The following is a 15,862-nucleotide window of genomic DNA, read 5'->3' on the forward strand; positions in this document are numbered from 1 at the left end:
AGGCTGCAGGCTCGCGTAAAGCAGCAGTTAGCTCTGGAACAGGGAAGGGCTCTTTCACCTGCCAGATGGAGACTGGAATTACCATGGGAATTTATCAGCTGTGTCTCCTGGAAGCTTTAAGACATCCTGGCCTAGCCCTTTTCCAGGACATTATGTTACTGGAATAGGCTTTCAGTTTGTCATTTCTTCTTCCTTTAGTCTAAGACAAAAGTGATTTCCATTCATCCTCTGTAACAGATGCCGTCTTTTTTTTTACATGCCAATTTCTTGATTACTTTTTTGACTTATTCAGTCTTCCATATTGGTCTTTTATTGCTCCTCTTACCAGATGGCTTAAAGGGCTTTGCAGCATACATTAATCTGGCTTTAACAATGTTCAGTGTTCCATTTCCCTTCAGTGCTGTACCTCTCTGTTGAGTTTTACACTTAGGCAGTGTGTGTGTCCTCTTCTTCATCGTTTGATGTTGGTTTGCAGCTTAGCATTTGGCTTAGGGTATGTGATAGACAAAAAGATAGCTTTGCCGTGCACTTTTCAACGCCTAAGCTCCTGTCTCCTTGCTGGAGTGGTGCAACAGTGATGTTCTGCCAGTTTGTGTATTAGTGGATGTGGTTCCAGCAGTACAGGCAAGGAGAAGTTGAGACTTACCAAAAGCAGGGAGAAATCTCCTGGTCCAGGCAGTGGTGTCGTCATGGCTCTGCTGGCACAGCCACTCATGAGACAGGACTTGTCACAGGCAGCTGTGGTTCTTTTGGAGTCCTGCTCTTGTATTCAGTGCTGCTGTTATGAGAACACCTGTATTCTGCTGTTTGCCCACGTCCTTCTGTTTCTGTATCAGCAGGCTCAAAGCAGATTAAGTGATGTCAGGAATGCATGGGCTTCCTGACACTTTCTCACTTGCTGTTGCCTACCCCTTCATGCCAGTAGGCAACACACTGATATGTCAGTGCAAGTAGCACCTCATCTGTTTTCTCACCATCCTTCAGATACGACTGACCATGTTTTTACCAAGGAAGCAACACCATATTGACTCCCTTCCCTCATCTTACTCTCTTCCACTAGTGACTCGCCCACTACTGTTAGTCCCTTTAACTTTGATTTTATTTTAGCACACACCAGTACCCACGGAAGCAGTGCTGTGTATATGTGTATTTGTCTCATACCACATAATCTGTGGTACAACATATCCTGGACTGCATCAAAAGCAGCGTGAGCAGAAGGTTGAGGGAGGTGATCCTGCCCCTCTGCTCTGCTCTCGTGAGACCCCACTTGCAACACTGTGTGCAGTGCTGGTGTCCTCAACATCAGAAGGACATGGAGCTGTTGGAGCAAGTCCAGAGGAGGCCATGAGGATGATCAGGGGCTGGAGCAGCTCCTGTATGGAGAAAGGCTGAGAACATTGGGGCTGTTCAGCCTGGAGAAGAGAAGCTGCGTGGAGACCTCAGAGCAGCTTCCAGTGTCTGAAGGGGGCTCCAAGGATGCTGGAGAGGGACTCTGCATCAGGGTCTGTAGCAATAGGACAAGTGGTGATGGGTTCAAACTGAAACAGGGGAAGTTCAGGTTAGATCTAAGGCAGAAGCTCTTCCCTGTGAGGGTGCTGAGGTGCTGGCACAGGGTGCCCAGAGAAGCTGTGGCTGCCCCATCCCTGGCAGTGTCCCTGTCCATGGCAGGGGGTTGGAACTGGATGAGCTTTAAGGTCCTTTCCAAATCAAACCAGGCTGAGATTTTATGATCTGGTCACATGTATGGTGTGATTGATCTCTATTAGACTGCAGATTGTTTGAACTGTGAATTATCTGTATTTGTGCCTGCCAGGCACCATATCAAATGTAGCTTTCATCCCAAATGGGACCATTAAATGTCACCTGTAATATTCCATAGACACTTTTATATGTCCAGGAAACATTTGGGATCCCGCTGCTGAGCACAGTATCTGGAGACCTACAGCTGTGGACTCCAGGTTCTGAGATGCTCCAGGCAGCCGGTGACCATGAAAGAATAGGCCAGCTATAAGTTTACTGTATTTACAGATGGTATTTATGCAACAGGGATTTGTTTCCTGAGCTGCTGTTCCCTGAATGGAGCTCCTCAGGATCACTATGTGCTGAATATGCGTGTGCAGCCAGGACTTGTGTCAGCTAGTTAACAGCAGCTTAGGAGCTGGAGGTGACGGCTACTGAATCCATTATTCACTGTTTCCCTTATCACACACCCATGCTCTTACAAAGAGAGATTGTAACCAAATCACTCCATTTACAACCTTAGCAATAGGACCTGCCACTGTTGGTAACAGCATGACAGTTTCTAATCCCAGCAGTTAAAGAGGGTTCTAGACAAATGTATAGGCAGTTTAGGTGCAGTGTGACTCTAGGTATCAGAGTCCTGATGTTCATCACTGCTCATTTACTTCTAGAGAGGCTTAGGAGAAGGATTTGTCAGGCAGAGGCTGGGGACTCATGAGGAAAGCAGTTGCACAGCTGTGCAAGTGCTAACTCAGCATTTTGAGTAAGGATGTAGGGTTCCATTTATCAGACAGGGACTCTGCCTTGAAGGACTCTTTAGCTAGGAGAAGGTTCTTTAGGATGGATTCACTCATCAGCTGTTAAAGCAATTGGTCTCTGAGGTATCTAAAAGCAAAATTATGGTGAAAGTCCTTTTTTTCCATCCTAGTATAGTCACAGAACATGGTGCAGTTTGACCAGATTTTTCAGGCAAAACAGCCAATTCGATGCTCATGCATTAGTTTTGATAGCAAAGAGCCTGATCCCTTGGCTGGTCTTAACCTAACTCTAATTAAAAACTGCTTATTGCCCTGGGGAATCCACTCCTCAGGAAACTTGCTCTTTCCAGCAGCAAAGCAGCAGCTCTTAGAAGTGAGCATTGCTCCTGTTTCCATTTCTCTGGTCTCCTGGTCCTTATGTCTCAGCTCCTATCAAAGAAGCAGGATGTACCAGACAACAGCAAAAATAAGGTCTGAGCCCATCTTTCTCTTCCTCTCTTCTTTAAAAATGGCATTGTAGAGGTCGCCCCTTGGTGCAGATGTAAGTTTGTAGCTATATCTTGTTTCCTTTTCTCAGTGGAGTTCAGTCTTAGTTGTAGTCCAAGATAGACTCATAGAATCATAGAATAGTTAGGGTTGGAAAGGACCTTAAGATCATCCAGTTCCAATCCCCCTGCCATGGGCAGGGACACCTCACACTAAACCATGTCACCCAAGGCTTCGTCCAACCTGGCCTTGAACACTGCCAGGGATGAAGCATTCACAACCTCCCTGGGCAACCCATTCCAGTGCCTCACCACCCTAACGGGAAAGAATTTCTTCCTTATATCCAGTCTAAACTTCCCCTGTTTAAGTTTTAACCCATTACCCCTTGTCCTGTCACTGCAGTCCCTAATGAAGAGTCCCTCCCCAGCATCCCTATAGGCCCCCTTCAGATACTGGAAGGCTGCTATGAGGTCTCCACGCAGTTTCTCTTCTCCAGGCTAAACAGACCCAACTTCCTCAGCCTGTCTTCATACGGGAGGTGCTCCAGTCCCCTGATCATCCTCATGGCTCTTCTCTGGACTTGTTCCAACAGTTCCATGTCCTCTTTATGTTGAGGACACCAGAACTGCACACAATACTCCAGGTGAGGTCTCACGAGAGCAGAGTAGAGGGGCAGGATCACCTCCGTTCGACCTGCTGGTCACGCTCCTTTTGATGCAGCCCAGGATACGGTTGACTTTCTGGGCTCAAGCACACACTGAAGCCAGCTCATGTTCATTTTCTCGACCAACACCCCCAAGTCCTTCTCCGCAGGGCTGCTCTGAATCTCTTCTCTGCCCAACCTGTAGCTGTGCCTGGGATTGCTCCGACCCAGCTGTAGGACCTTGAGCTTGTCATGGTTAAACTTCATGAGGTTGTCATCAGCCCAGCTCACAAGTGTGTCAAGGTCCCTCTGGATGGCATTCCTTCCCTCCAGCGCATCAACTGAACCACACAGCTTGGTGTCATCGGCAAACTTGCTGAGGGCACACTCAATCCCACTGTCCATGTCAGCGACAAAGATGTTCAACAAGACCAGTCCCAACAACGATCCCTGAGGGACACCAGCCGGACATTGAGCCATTGACCACAACTCTTTGCATGTGGCCATCCAGCCAGTTCTTTTTCCACCGAGTGGTCCACCTATCAAATTGATGTCTCTCCAATTTACAGACAAGGATGTCGTGTGGGACAGTGTCAAATGCTTTGCACAAGTCCAGTAGATGACATCAACTGCTCTACCCCGTCCATCAGTTCTGTAGCCCCATCATAGAAGGCCACCCAATTGGTCAGGCAGGATTTCCCCTTAGTGAAGCCATGCTGGCTGTCACCAAGCACCTTGTTGTTTTTCATGTGCCTCAGAATGCCTTCCAGGAGAATCTGCTCCAAGATTTTGCCAGGCACAGAGGTGAGACTGACTGGTCTGTAATTCCCCGGGTCATCCATTTTCCCCTTCTTGAAAATGGGGGTTACATTTCCCTTTTTCCAGTTGTTGGGAACTTCACCTGACTGCCATGATTTCTCAAATATGATGGCCAGCAGCTTTGCAACTTCATTCACCAGCTCCTTCAGGATCCGCGGATGGATTTCATCAGGTCCCAGGGACTTGTGCATGTTCAGATTTTCAAGATGGTCTTGAACCAGTTCCTCTCCTGCAGTGGGCCCAAGGTCTTCATTCTCGCAGTCCCTGCATCTGCCTTCCAAGACTTGGGTGGTGAGGTCAGAGCCTTTGCCAGTGAAGACCGAGGCAAAGAAGTCATTCAGAACCTCAGCCTTCTCCAAGTCCTGTGTAGCCAGTTCTCCCGAGAGCTTCCAGAGGTGGCCTGCGTTCTCCCTAGTCTGTTTTTTATTTGCTATGTACCTGTAGAATCCCTTCCTGTTACACTTAACATCCCTAGCCAAGTTTAATTCTAACTGGGCCTTAGCTTTCCTAACCTGGTCCCTAGCTTCCCGGACAACATCCCTGTACTCTTCCCACGCTGCCTGTCCTTGCTTCCGCCTTTTATAAGCCTCTTTTTTCATTTGAATTTTCCTCAGCAGCTCCTTATCCATCCACGGAGGTCTCCTGGCCCTCCTGCTGCACTTCTTTCTAGATCTTGTCCATTGTGATGGGAAGATCTGTAGCCTGTTCTGTTTTCAGGATAACCCCCAGGGATGTTCTGGCTTAATTTGCTGAGTGCCACCAAGAGGCTGATCACAGTTTTCACTCCCTGTTCTTCAATTTGGCTCAGTGTTGCTGTGCATCAGTAAACAGCCAACCCGTGGTAGTCACTGGGCCAAACTGATAGTGACTGAAGAGGCTGGCTGTTCTGAGGCCAGTGATGCAGTGACAGTGGTGTCTTGGGTTCATTTTGGAAGGTGGTTGTTTACTAGGCTTTGTATTTGCATCCTCTGTAGCCTGGTTAGCAGTGCCTTTCAGGGGTCAGTTGAAGTCTGGGGCAGAGATTGGTGGCTCAAATTTCTCACATCTTACCATAGAAAACAGAATTAACTGAAGGATGGTGAAATAAATGCATGAATCATTATTGTAAGGTGGGAAAGCACAAGAGGAGAGATGGGGAGTTGGGAATATGTTGGGAATATGGAAAGTGCGTTTTAAGCAGAGCATTCAGTCTAGAAAGCACCAAATATAAGAATTAGTAGCCTGTGCTTTGGAAGTCATTCTTCATAGAAAAATTGTATTCTAATTTGTACTTTTAATGGATTTGTTCTTTATTATTCTGTAAACTTGAGGGAGTTCTCTGAATACCTATTGGCAGAAACTTAATAACTTCTGAAAGTGCGCAATTTTACTCGGTAGCTATTTTCATATTGATGGGTCTCTTTCTGACTACTGTAAGCTTGGATTTAGGCCTAAACAGGTGCTAGTACAGCTATCTTAGAGCTATCTTAGTAAAGCTATCTTAGTAGAGTTATCTTGGTAGAGCTATCTTAGTAGAGCTATCTGATCAAAGCTGTCTTAGTAGAGCTATCTTAATAAAGCTATCTTAGTAGACCTATCTTAGTAAAGCCATCTTAGTAAAGCTATCTTAGTACAGCCGTCTTAGTAAAGCTATCATAGTAAAGCCATCTTAGTAAAGCTGTCTTACTAGAACTATCTTAATAAAGCTATCTTAGTAGAGCTATCTTAGAAAAGCTATCATAGTAAAGCCATCTTAGTAAAGCTATCTTAGCAGAGCTATCTTAGAGCTATCCTAGTAAAGCTATCTTAGTAGAGCTATCTTAGAGCTATCTTAGTAGAGCTATCTTAGAGCTATCCTAGTAAAGCTATCTTAGTAGAGCTATCCTAGTAGAGGTATCCTAGTAGAGGTATCCTAGTAAAGCTATCTTAGTAGAGCTATCCTAGTAGAGGTATCCTAGTAAAGCTATCTTAGTAAAGCTATCTTGGCAGAGCTATCTTAGTTGAGCTATCTTAGAGCTATCCTAGTAAAGCTATCTTAGTAGAGCTATCCTAGTAGAGCTATCCTAGTAAAGCTATCCTAGTAGAGCTATCTTAGTAAAGCTATCTTAGTAGAGCTATCTTAGTAAAGCTATCTTAGCAGAGCTATCTTAGTAGAGCTATCCTAGTAAAGCTATCTTAGTAAAGCTATGTTAGGAGAGCTATCCTAGTAAAGCTATCTTAGTAGAGCTATCTTAGTAAAGCTATGTTAGTAGAGCTATCCTAGTAAAGCTTTCTTAGTAAAGCTATGTTAGTAGAGCTATCCTAGTAAAGCTGTCTTAGTAGAGCTATCTTTTTAAAGCTCTCTTAGTAGAGCTGTCTTAGTAAAGCTATCTTAGTAAAGCTGTGTTAGTAGATCTATCCTAGTAAAGTTATCTTAGTAAATCTATCTTAGTAGAGCTATCCTAGTAAAGTTATCTTAGTAGAGCTATCTTCGTTGAGCTATCCTGGTAAAGCTATCTTAGTAGAGCTATCTTAGTAAAGCTATCCTAATAGAGCTATCCTAGTAAAGCTTTCTTAGTAAAGCTATGTTAGTAGAGCTATCCTAGTAAAGCTGTCTTAGTAGAGCTATCCTAGTAGGGCTATCTTAGTAAAGCTATCTTAGTAAATCTATCTTAGTAGAGCTGTCTTAGAGCTATCTTAGTTGAGCTATCTTAGTAGAGCTGTCTTAATAAAGCTATCTTTGTAGAGCTATCTTAGTAGAGCTATCTTAATTGAGCTGTCTTAGTAGAGCTGTCTTAGTAAAGCTATCTTAGTAGAGATAGCTTGAATCAACAGCTGACTTGAGCTTTTTCAAACCGTTGGTAGCAATTTTATTTTTCTGTGTCCTTGAGCCAAGGTTTCCAAATGCATTTTATCATTCAAATGTTAGTATTTTTTCAAAGGCATTAACTGACCACATTTACCAGTGTGTGCCTATTTCTGGATGGAGGAGTCTAATATTAGGCTGAACACTTAGATTTGTCCGTAATATGCTGGCAGTGCTGAGTTGATGCTGGAGTGAACCTACAAGAGTCAGCTTGCAAGTCTCAGTTTGTTGGCTCCACACAGAGAAATATGATTGCATAGGATGCTGAGCTGCGGAAACACATTACTGTGGGACAGACACAGCAAAGGGCTTCCAGTCATTCTGAGGAGCTCAGCTTGAGATTTGCCTCAAGCTCTTGATGGGCTCATTGGACACAGCCAGCAGGGACTGAAAGCAATGAGTGCCTCATCACTGATTTAGCAGGGGCAGAGGCAGCCCACATAGTCTATGCAGAACAGATTATCCTGGAAGGAATCCCAGGAATGAAAAGTACAAAAGCAGAGATTAGAACTCATTCCAGCAGGGTGGTGGAAAAGGCAGACCACAGGTGCACCCTGAGCAGGGACATGGCAAGAAGTGCTCACCCTATGAAGTAGCCTTGCTTCTTCCCCCTGGGGCATTTGTGCTGGCTGGGAAGCCATGAAACAGTCTGCAGGTGGCAGTTTCTTTTTGGCCAAGAAAAGATGCTTATATACCATAGCTGAGGGATTTGCCAAAGAGAGAAAGCAAATGTCATATGCTTTAGCTTGCAGTGGGAGTTCTGTGGATTAGCTTTTGGGTGCCTTTGAAAAGCACAGCCTGTGCTATTCATTTGAGGATATCAGGTGGTGGATTCGGGGATTCTGAAGAGCCCTTTCTTGAAGTCATAGTTTCTGGCTTTTTTAAATCTATTTAAACTCCATATTGGAATATTGCATCTGAAACAAAGAAATCTCCACTTTGCCTCTACTGTTTATTCAGAGATTTCCCATGCTTACAGGGCAGCAGGAAAGAGCTATGCAGAGTTCAAGCTGGGAAGCCCAGTTCTGAAGCATATAGCACATGTGATGTAGTAGTATTTCTGTCCCTACTTGTCTTAGAGTAAACCAGAAAAAAAAAAGAAGCACAAAGCTTAATTTGCCAATACCTCTGAGGTTGGTGCAAAGCTTCCAGTTTAGCTTAACATCTTTTGGAAGGAGGAGAGAAGAGAGAAGAAAACGTTTAGGGAGCTGAATTGTTCTTTGGCTTGTAGGCTGAGTGCTGGAGAGTTTGGTTTGGAGCGATAGGACAAGGGGTGATGGGTTCACACTGAAACAGGGGAAATTCAGGTGAGCTCTTAGGCAGAAGCTCTTCCCTGTGAGGGTGCTGAGGCGCTGGCACAGGGTGCCCAGAGAAGCTGTGGCTGCCCCATCCCTGGCAGTGTTCAAGGCCAGGTTGGACACAGGGGCTTGGAGCAACCTGCTCTAGTGTGAGGTGTCCCTACCCATGGCAGGGGTTGGAACTGAATGAGCTTTAAGGTCCTTTCAACCCAAACCATTCTATGATTCTTAAGTATAAAAATCCCAATCATGTGATTGCATCTTCTGTAATGCAGTAAATACAGTGAAATGCCTTCTGAGATCAAGGGTATATATGTATCATTTTTGTCATTTTTTCAGGTAGCAAATTAAACTGTATAAACTTATTAAACTGGTTTAACTACAGGCTTATCCTGGTTATCCTTTCCTGGTTTCTATGCAGCGTACCCACTGTGCTGTATCATAATAGTAGGAATACATGACTATTTTATTTGGTAATGTGTATACTTTTAAGATAATGGAAGACAAATTCTCCAGCAATCACTGACTGAGTCCAAAGTGTACTTGCAATTCAGTTCTCTTAATAGCATCTGCAGCTGCTATAATGGTGCCTTGTACATTCGGATGCTGAGATCAGTTGGAAATAAAAACAAGGCTTAAACTACTCCTAAGTAGTAAATAAGCAAAGAATTATGTTCTCCGTGCTCTTTACTGCAGGTGCTTTTGCCTTTTACAGGCTATTTCAGAACACCTCAGCGCTTACATAGTAGATTATAGGTAATAATTCCCAATGAAACTGTAGAGTTTTCCTCCACACATCACCTCCCTGCAACAGAGGAACCAAATGGAGCATGTGAAGGTTTTGTTCTTCTTGATTTGGTGTCAACAAATGCTCTTGAGCATCAATTGAGTGTTTTTATTTCTTCTTTCCCCCTTGAGGAGCTGGAAAACAAAATTCACTTTTTCAGGGAGCTGGGAGTACAGAGCACCTTATGTGCAAGAAATGAGATGGGGAAATGATCCTTACTCATGCACCTTGCACACTGCTTACAGCTATTTCCAACCTATTACTGAGTCATTACATCAATGGTTATAGCTGACACTTGTGAGTACCATAAACTGTTCCCAACCACTCCTGTCTGCAGTGTACCCATGGCTTCTGAGAGCTGATTTGTCCTGTGCTGATTTCCTACCCTCAACTCCTGCTGGGTTGGAAGCTGCTGTGTGCCCTGCCTGGTGCTGTCCTGGTGTATGGACACCCTCCAAAGGACACCCTCCAACCGCTCCTCAGGCCTTGGAGCATCCTGGCATGGGCACTTGCTGAGGGAGGAGTTCTCATTTCAGCAGGAATCGTGGCCCCCGTCGCATTCATTAGACATTGCATTGGGAAGCTCTGAAATGATTGCATTGCACAATCCCAGTCCTTTGGGAGGAAGGATGGTTCAGAACAGCTTCTGATGGAATTGCAAGCTGAGGTTCACCCTTTTCATTTTTGAACTCAGAACTGGGCCCTTTAGAGCTGCCACTCCCCTTTGTGAGCATTTCAGGACAAATGGCTTTGCTTTCTGAGGCTTTTCTCACTAGGGACTTGTTTTAATGTTCAGCACCACTGCAAGGGGCTTGGCACTGTGCATATGTCCTAACAACTGCATCTCCTTTAGATGAGACAGCACTGCTGAAATAGTGTTTTCCTCATGAGCAGCAGCATCTTCCACCTTCCTGATGTCTCATGGGTGAGGAGTGAGGTACATCAGACCTTGTATCCTGTGGCTTTGCATAGTGCACTGATTGACACTGAAACTTGGCCTAAGTGAAAGCAACGCAAGGCTGTGGTGAATCAGGTTTCCAGGCACTGGTAAACCCCAGTGTTAAAACCAAGCTTTTAGCATCACCATGCTGTGCTCAGTTTCACAGTCGTAATGTGACTATGGTGTTACCTGATGTGCATCCCTTGCTCAGCAAACGAGGCTATAGAAAAGTCACCCTCATTAAGGTGTTTGGGGTTTACTTCAAGGCAACAGCAGCAAAATGGTTTAATTGAGAAAACTGAATGTATCAGAGAAAAGGAAGAATATTGAGAGAATAAATAGTGTGTATTGAGTAGGAAGGATTTTGCAAAATAGATGTTTTCTTCCAGCGAACTGAACTGAACCCAGTTCTGTGTGGCAACAAGCAAGCAAGCGAGAGAAGTAAAGCTCCAGCTCCTCAGGAGCTGTTACTGTGTGTGACAAAGGTGTTTTTGCCTAGGAGACAAGCTTAAAACTGGTGCCCTTTAAAATTAACTCAAGGCATCTCTTACCAGAGGGTTGTGCTGAAGCGAAGAGCTTAGGAAGAGTCAGGAACTGAATTAGATGAATAGATGATGGAAATGTTCATGATTATTGTATGTAAGATTACAATAGAATAAAACCAATAGGCTAAGGAAGCAATCTTAGTCCTGAAGAGAGGACTTCTCATATAAGGATTTTTTACTTCATCTTTGCTCTTACCCAGTGTCTTGCGGAAAAATCCCATGTGATACCTACCAGAGACTGCATACCGGACTAAATGGATCTCAGTTGAGTCTACGCTTACAAATGCTCTCTCAGATGGTTTGTATCTGTGAATTGGCTACAAATAACTTAATCAACATGCTTAGTATTTGCAGTTTGAGCTGTTCAGATGAGAAAGGAATAAATCAGTGATGTGGCTAAATACACAAACACTTCAGAAAGGCAGACCTTTGGTTTGGGTTGTTTTGGCAAAGTGGTTTGGTTACTAATAAAATACAAGGTGAAATCTTACTGTAATGGAGCAGTAATGTTGCAAATTTGATTTGTGTAGCTAGCAAACACTGTGTAGATGAGAAACAGCCAAGGAAATAGCATAAATCATAGCTGGGCGTAATGTACGAGTAGATGTTGGTGCCATTCTCATGGTGTTTCAGTACCCTCCGCCTTGACTTTTGTTTAAGTACACGAGACACAGTTGCTGTACATGTAGAAACAAGACATGCAAATCCCCTCTGGATTTCTATTGAAGGTATAATTCAAGTATGCATTTAATAATAGGAAATAATAAATTGTTAATAATAGGAAAGTCATAAGTTAAATATGACAGGTCAGGAAAGAACCTGTAAAGGAGTCAGGTGTGGTCATCACCTACAGTACCTCATTCAGCATTAGTTTAATGTGTTAGTCCTTTGCATATATTGCAAAGGCTATCTTTTCTCTCTGCCCTGTGGGATAAGCAAGTGCAGGAGCATGCTGCAGGCTCGACACAGGCTTCTTTGAGTTACTGTGAAGGTTTTGTTGTTTAGCATTGCTGCATCTGAAGGTTGTTTTCATTGCAGACAGGATGCCTGAACACACTGTGTGTGAACTTAGCAGAGCTGGTTCTGGAACGTTTTAGGCTTATTGCATGACAGACAGTTTGCCACAAGACCCAAGAGAATGATGTTTTGAGGCAGTCTCCTGAATTCCCATGGGTCATCGTTTTGATGTAGTTAACTACACACACAGTTGTAAGCTGAAGGAATTCTGTTCCTTTTGGCAAAGATTCATCAGCGCATGAAATGGTACAAAACGCGCTAGATTTTCATACATGAGATTTCCTGAGTTCCTGCGTTTCAAAAAGCTTTCCTCACTTGTATTTCCCTTTGTAATTGTCTTTGCTATAGGAAAAGTAGGTTCTTCAAAGGCAGTCATTTAACTTTGCTAACATCAGAGCTGTGAGAGTTTTGTTTCATCCCGATCACATCTGTCTGCTTCTCTTAGGTTTATGACAAAGCCCATTCCCATCAGAAACGCCACAGGCTGCAGAATCCTTGATGTTAAGATGATGTTGCTCTGATTAAGGCATAGGCAGCCAGCAAATTAGAAATGCTGATCCTCAGCTGCTGAGCTGGAGCTTTGATTAATCATTAGCAGTAAATAGAAAAGTCCTATCAAAATATCTTCCTCACTCATAGATAAACAGTATGTGTCGTGCCTGTCTCTTTTGCAGGGATCCCTCCTGTTCTCTGCGACAGTGACCAACAGCCCAATATGGCACAGTGGCCGCAAGCAGTGGAGTGGTCCATGAAGTACAGTAGTCATGTAAGGATGAAGGACATAACACATCCAGGAAGTGGCTTCCACAGACAGCAGTAGCTGCAGCTTCATCTGTGTAATATTAATTGTCTCACACTATATACTGCTTCAGAATGGCTGATCAGAGGTAGGAAATCACTGGGGTGTGAGGGCCATAATAGCTAGGCCCAGATGTCTGTTTAAATAGGCTATTGCCCTCTTCTGAGTTGGAGTACTGTGGCATGGAGAGCTGTAACCTGGAATACTGTGGCAATGTGCCAGGAAGGAGGGATGATAGAGTGCGTAAGCTTTGGTGCTATAATAGTCCCTATAAATGAGCTGTTCATCATACAATTATATACACATTGCTTAATTTTTTTCATAGTGGTTTTCAGCTACTTCTCCCATTGTATAACTGAGGTTTAACAGTGATAACAATGTGAAAAGATCAGTAGTTTTCTGAACAAAATCTGATTCTGTAAGAGATCTATTTCACAGTTGAATTTTAACCATCAACTGCTTGATCTGCTTTCTAGCTAGTAGGAAATCCATTATGTGCTCATAGAGCAAGTGCTGTAAATCTCAAGACGAGAGAGAAAACAGAAAGGAAACCACATCATCCACATAAATAATGAAGTTGACCCCTGATTTAAATTCAAAGCTCAATTCACCCTTAACTATAGAGCTGCAGCTGGCACCTCATAATATAAACCCCTCAGTACCCTTCAGACTTTATCCTCAGTGTCCACAAATGAAGTTATGAACTTACTTTAGAGCTTCCCTTTTGCTTCAATGCCAGAGGACCCATGGGTTTAGGTCCTCTGTAGACTTCACAATAGCCCTGTGTTTCCTTGGGTGCGCGGGAAATTCCATAGGAGACGTGCAAACATCCCATGGCTTGAGCTCTCTGCAGCTGTGCAAACAGCACAAGGGGTATGCAATACTCTTCTTTAAACATGCCCATGGATAATTGAGCTTCAAAGCAATAGCTCTGCTAATTCTTTTATGAGAATGCAAATTCCTGGTGTGACTTCTCACTGGCTTGGGAGCTTAATAGGACAATCAGTGGAATCTAAGATGGCCCTGAGGCATAAGCATAGCTAGGGGTATTTCTGCAAGTCTGATCCATACTTAATTCCCTGGCAGGGTGCAGAACTAACAGCAGCCTAGAGTTTGTCAACTTTTCACATTCAAATCCTAATACTTGAGTTACCTCCCCTTATAACCTGCAGTATTTCAGGAACAAGTGTCCTGATTCTGGTACTAGTTGCAGGGATCAAGCATGAGCAAGAGGGACTCTTCATCAGGGACTGCAGCGACAGGACAAGGGGTGATGGGTTCAAACTGAACCAGGGGAAGTTCAGGTTAGATCTAAGGCAGAAGCTCTTCCCTGTGAGGGTGCTGAGGCGCTGGCACAGGGTGCCCAGAGAAGCTGTGGCTGCCCCATCCCTGGCAGTGTTCAAGGCCAGGTTGGACACAGGGGCTTGGAGCAACCTGCTCTAGTGTGAGGTGTCCCTGCCCGTGGCAGGGGTTGGAGCTGGATGAGCTTTAAGGTCCTTTCCAACCCAAACCAGTCTGGGATTCTGACAAAATAAAAGTTTAATAAGGTGAAAAATTCCATATATTCTCAAAGATTTAGTATGGAAAGTGGAATATTTGTTAAATTCAGTGTCTTTCAGCAAAATCATGCCCAACTGTGGGCATGATAGCAGATTTGCCTTCATTATATGTATTTCCTGGTTTATTTTTGTAAATGAGCCTTAACTTGCTAAATACTTGGTGTCTTCTTCTTTGACAATCACCATTGTACAGCCAGCTTTTATGTGAAAGGCTGAAAAATATATCAGGTGCCTCAAAGGCAGCCAGAACAATTTGCCGTCTTGTTTTCCAATGACAGAAACAGGTATGAAAGTTTAACTTCCAGCTATTGGGAAGTCCAACTCTGATTAATTCAATATAGAAAATCAAGGCCTAAGAGGAGTAAATGGCTCTGAGCAGAGCTTACACAGGGTCAAGGCTGTTTCTGCCTCACCCCACCAGCAAGCAGGCTGGGGGTGCACAAGGAGCTTGGAGGGGAAGCAGCTGATCCCAATGGACCAAAGGGATGCTCCAGACCGTATGGAGTCAGGCTCGGCACATAAAGCTGGGGAAAGGAGGAGGAGTTACAACATTTGTCTTCCCAAGTAACGGTTACGCATGATGGAGCCCTGCTGTCCTGGAGATGGCTGAAGCCTGACCATGGGAAGTGGTGAATGAATCCCTTGTTCTCCTCTGCCTGTGTGTGTGGCTTTGGCTTTCCCTGTTCAACTGCATTTGTCTCAACTCACGAGTTGTTTCCTTACTTTTACCCTTCCCATTTTCTCCCCCATCCCACTGGGGAGGAGTGAGCAAGCGGCTGCATGGGGCTTAGTTGCTGGGTGGGGTTAAACCATGACATCCAACATGGGGCTTGGAGTAGCGGAGATAGTGACACAGGGTGATTGGAGTGTGCTGTTCTAGATGGAATTTGTAGCTGTTATTGCTGTTTAGTCCGTGCCTTCCTGTATATCAAGTATAGTGTTTGTTAGTGGGTGCTTTTTGCTTTCACAGCTTGCTGTACCACTTGCCATCTTACACTGCTGTGCCTGGGAACATTCTGATAACAGCAACGTGGTGCTGTACCTGAGCAGGACATTAATGCTGTTTCTGTGCTGGACAGGCTGGAACTCCCGTGTCAACTTGATTTCAAGAGGCTGTGACCTGTGCATGGGTCTGCATGGGAGGAGGTGTATCCTGACCCATCTGTGGCTGTGGTTATGTCTGTGCCACGGCAGGTTTACCTCTGAAGCAAAAGGATGAGTCCTTGCTGGAAAAGGTGCACCTCGAAGCAAATGTGGCTTTGGAGAAGTCCACGCAGCAGCAGGTACCCCTTGAAGCATCCATGGCAGTGCATGAGGTCATGCTGGAGCATCTCAAAGCATGGATGAGTGGATGAGCCCATGATGGAGTAGGTATGCCCCTGGAAGGACTGCAGCCAGGGGTAAGGCCATGCTGGAACAGGTTTATTCCTGAAAGGACTTTGGGTACGGCTGCACTGGAGCAGGCACATCTCTGGAGGCATTGTGGCCCTTGGATAAGGCCATGCTCAAAGTGACAGTGGCTGTGGGTTAGTCTGTGCAGCAGCAGGTATACCCATGAACAGACTCGTAGGTAAGGCTTCTTCTGGGGCAGATACAACCCTAAGGGACTGCAGTCAGTGAGTGAGTCTAGGCTGGAGCAGGGGCAAC

General features: G+C 44.6%; 1 protein-coding gene across 2 annotated transcripts in view; it reads left to right on the plus strand.

Annotated features, from left to right (window-relative positions):
• Positions 1–12,713, plus strand: part of PLPPR5 (phospholipid phosphatase related 5) — a 112,193-nt gene extending 99,480 nt beyond the window's left edge. The window contains exon 8 of one of the 2 annotated variants that reach the window (XM_061461782.1): positions 12,532–12,712. In XM_061461782.1, the coding sequence (XP_061317766.1) occupies positions 12,532–12,609 (78 nt within the window). In that variant the 3' untranslated portion in view covers positions 12,610–12,712. Of the gene's footprint in view, positions 1–12,531 lie in introns of both variants that reach the window. The other variant, XM_061461793.1, reaches the window with a different exon arrangement.
• The last annotated feature ends 3,149 nt before the right edge of the window (positions 12,714–15,862 follow it).

The sequence above is a fragment of the Pezoporus flaviventris genome, unplaced genomic scaffold, assembly GCF_033815535.1.
Source record: "Pezoporus flaviventris isolate CSIRO_AGI_PZ_B2104156 unplaced genomic scaffold, CSIRO_AGI_Pfla_v1 ptg000001l, whole genome shotgun sequence".
Classification (NCBI taxonomy): Eukaryota; Metazoa; Chordata; class Aves; order Psittaciformes; family Psittacidae; genus Pezoporus; species Pezoporus flaviventris.